The sequence below is a fragment of the Rhincodon typus genome, chromosome 29 (genome assembly GCF_021869965.1).
Source record: "Rhincodon typus isolate 14 chromosome 29, sRhiTyp1.1, whole genome shotgun sequence".
NCBI lineage: Eukaryota > Metazoa > Chordata > Chondrichthyes > Orectolobiformes > Rhincodontidae > Rhincodon > Rhincodon typus.
In genome coordinates this window covers 14160341-14162866 of record NC_063360.1, presented here as the reverse complement: position 1 = coordinate 14162866, position 2526 = coordinate 14160341, and the positions used below count along the sequence as shown (strand labels likewise).

Genomic DNA, 2526 nt, shown 5'->3' with positions numbered 1-2526 from the left:
GTAATAGCAGACCATGTGATAACAAGGCCTGGTGTGTGAGGGTTGGGGTAAGGATATGGAAGAAAGTGGCTGAAGCCCTAAAATTGTTGAATTCTATTGAGAGCAGAAGGCTGTAGAGTTCCCAACTCATACTGAGCTTCGCTGGAAGCACTGCAACAAGCCTGAGACAGATGTTGGCCAGGAAACAGTGGCATGTTGAAATGCAACTAGAAGCTCATGGTCTGCAGACCGAATGTAGATGTTCTGTGAAGCAGTCACCCAGTCTGTGCTTCGTTTCTGCAATGTAGAGGAGACCATATTGAGAGTAGCAAATGTAGTAGACTAGATTTGAGTGAAGTGCAGGTAAAGTGGTGCTTCACCTGGGAAGAAGCCTTCCTGCTCCTCTGCTGCTTGGCCTGCTGTGTTCATCCAGCGCTACACCTTTGTTATCTACAATACACTTCACAATTTTTGTATCATAGATTACCCATCAAGTTATAAAAACCAGGAACATCTTTGGGGCTTACCTCTCACATACTCTATTGTTCCATCCAATACAAGATTGAGGAGTGGGTCAAATCCTTTCAGAATCCCACTAGCTGTCAAAACACACAACAACATTTCACCAAATTTCAAGTGAACTACAACAGACACTATACAATAGAATCAAAAGATACATTGCTTCAAAATACACAAGACTCTTACTATCTTCCCATTAACACCCAACTTTTCCAAAGCAGACTTCAGTAACAACCAATGAAACCATTCTGAAACAGTAAAGCTTCAAATTTTCAGTTGAAGTCATTCTACCTTACAATTTAACAGCAAAGAACTAATACAATTCTTCAGTAACTAAGTGCAGTATCTACATCACTTCCCAATTCATTGTCTTGAAGGTGAAAGATTATTAGTTGTTAGAGCTTCTATTTTAGTCAATTTTGAAATTGAACTCAGCAGCTTCTTTACCAAACTGAAGAATTTATGGCAGCCTCTGACCAGCTTAAACTAAATAGAAAAACAGTACTTAACACACTACTCCTAAAAAGGAACAAGATGAGGTCTATATTGACTTTTTATTGGTTTGAAACAATTTGTATCACAGCTCTTATCTTTCCCAATCTCAGAGTCACACCGCACAAAAACAGACCATTCGGTCCAGCCAGTCCATGCGGACTACAATCCCAAACTAAAACTAATCCCAAACTAAAACTAGTCCCACCTACCTGCTCCTGGCCCCTATCCCTCCAAACCTTTCCCGAACTCAACCATGGTTGCCCAAATAGCCTGCCTACTTTGGTTGGGGAAAAAGACTACAGCTGTTGTAGTCTCTGGTAAAAGTCAAACTTATGTAACATATATAAATGAAATTAAAAAAAAAAAAACTGTACCTTCTCGTCCACCTTGAAATTTCACACGGATTGTTTTGTCTATGTACTTGGAGAGGTCGAGAATACTCTCCTTCTTTTTCTTCTCCTTATCCTGAATTCAAAGAAATAAAAGCAAAGAAAGTTAGAACCCGATTCTTGCTATCCAAGCTTCTCGTGATCGATACCCGAGCCTCCGATAACCCCCCAGGTTCCCGTGAAAACTAAATCGACCTGCTGCCACTCAGAGATTCTGACACGGCCATGAAGAAAATAAAATGAGTCAAACCGCCAAATTGGGGATTATAACAAAACCGGTGCTCGAGTTTCATAGGCCCGAGGAAAAAATTAGACTGGGATAACAAATGTAACCGGAGCCTCTCGTGGGCCATTGACGGGTTTTTCGATCACAATCCCCGGGATTTTAAAACTCAGCCACCAGCAAAACCCGAACACACTCTCACCGCCATCATCACGACCACGACTTCTAACCCCACGACCTCTAACCTCACAACCCTATGACCTTTAACCCCAACCGCCGACCCGAGTTCCGGCTCGCCCCGCCCCGGGTGCGTTCCCCTCGGGACCGGCGGCTTCTTGGTCTCCGGTCAAAACAGAAAATAATCGGCCGTTCACCGCCGGCTTTCCTCAAAATAGGCTCCCCCTATTTTTGTATGTTTGGATTGTTCCGACCCTGAGTGGACGCTACCATTGTGGTGTCTAGAGGGGTCCAAACCTCATCCGAAAGATGGCGCTGGGAGCGAGGCTGCTGCTGTTCGTCCTTCAGCTCAGTCAGGTATCAGCCCCGGGGCCGGACCGGCTTCCCAGTCCCCCCCCGGGGGCCGGACCCGCACCCCATTCCCCCGCCCCTCCGGGGCCGGGCCGGCTCCCCGCCCCCCCAAGTCCCAGGACCCGACCAGGTACCTGTCACCCTCACGCTCAGCCCCAGGCCAGCTCTCCATCTCTCTCTTTCCTTTCTACCCAATCTGCTTCCCCGACTATTCCCCCCAACTTTCCCCATACACCCTCCTTCACAATCCCCACCATCCAATCACCCCATCCTCCCCCCACAACATCCCCATACTCCAACCCTGCAATCTCCCCGTTCCCCCTCACCCCACCGCAGTCACCCCGTTCCCCCTCACCCCACCGCAGTCACCCCGTTCCCCCTCACCCCACCGCA

General features: G+C 47.4%; 1 protein-coding gene across 1 annotated transcript in view; it reads left to right on the top strand.

Annotated features, from left to right (window-relative positions):
- Window positions 1-1877: 1877 nt before the first annotated feature.
- The window catches only part of LOC125486439 (signal peptide peptidase-like 2B), a 16581-nt gene continuing 15932 nt past the window's right edge, over window positions 1878-2526 (top strand). The window contains exon 1 of the mRNA XM_048613903.1: window positions 1878-2139. Coding sequence (XP_048469860.1) covers window positions 2092-2139 — 48 coding nt within the window. The 5' untranslated portion in view covers window positions 1878-2091. The remainder of the gene's footprint in view (window positions 2140-2526) is intronic.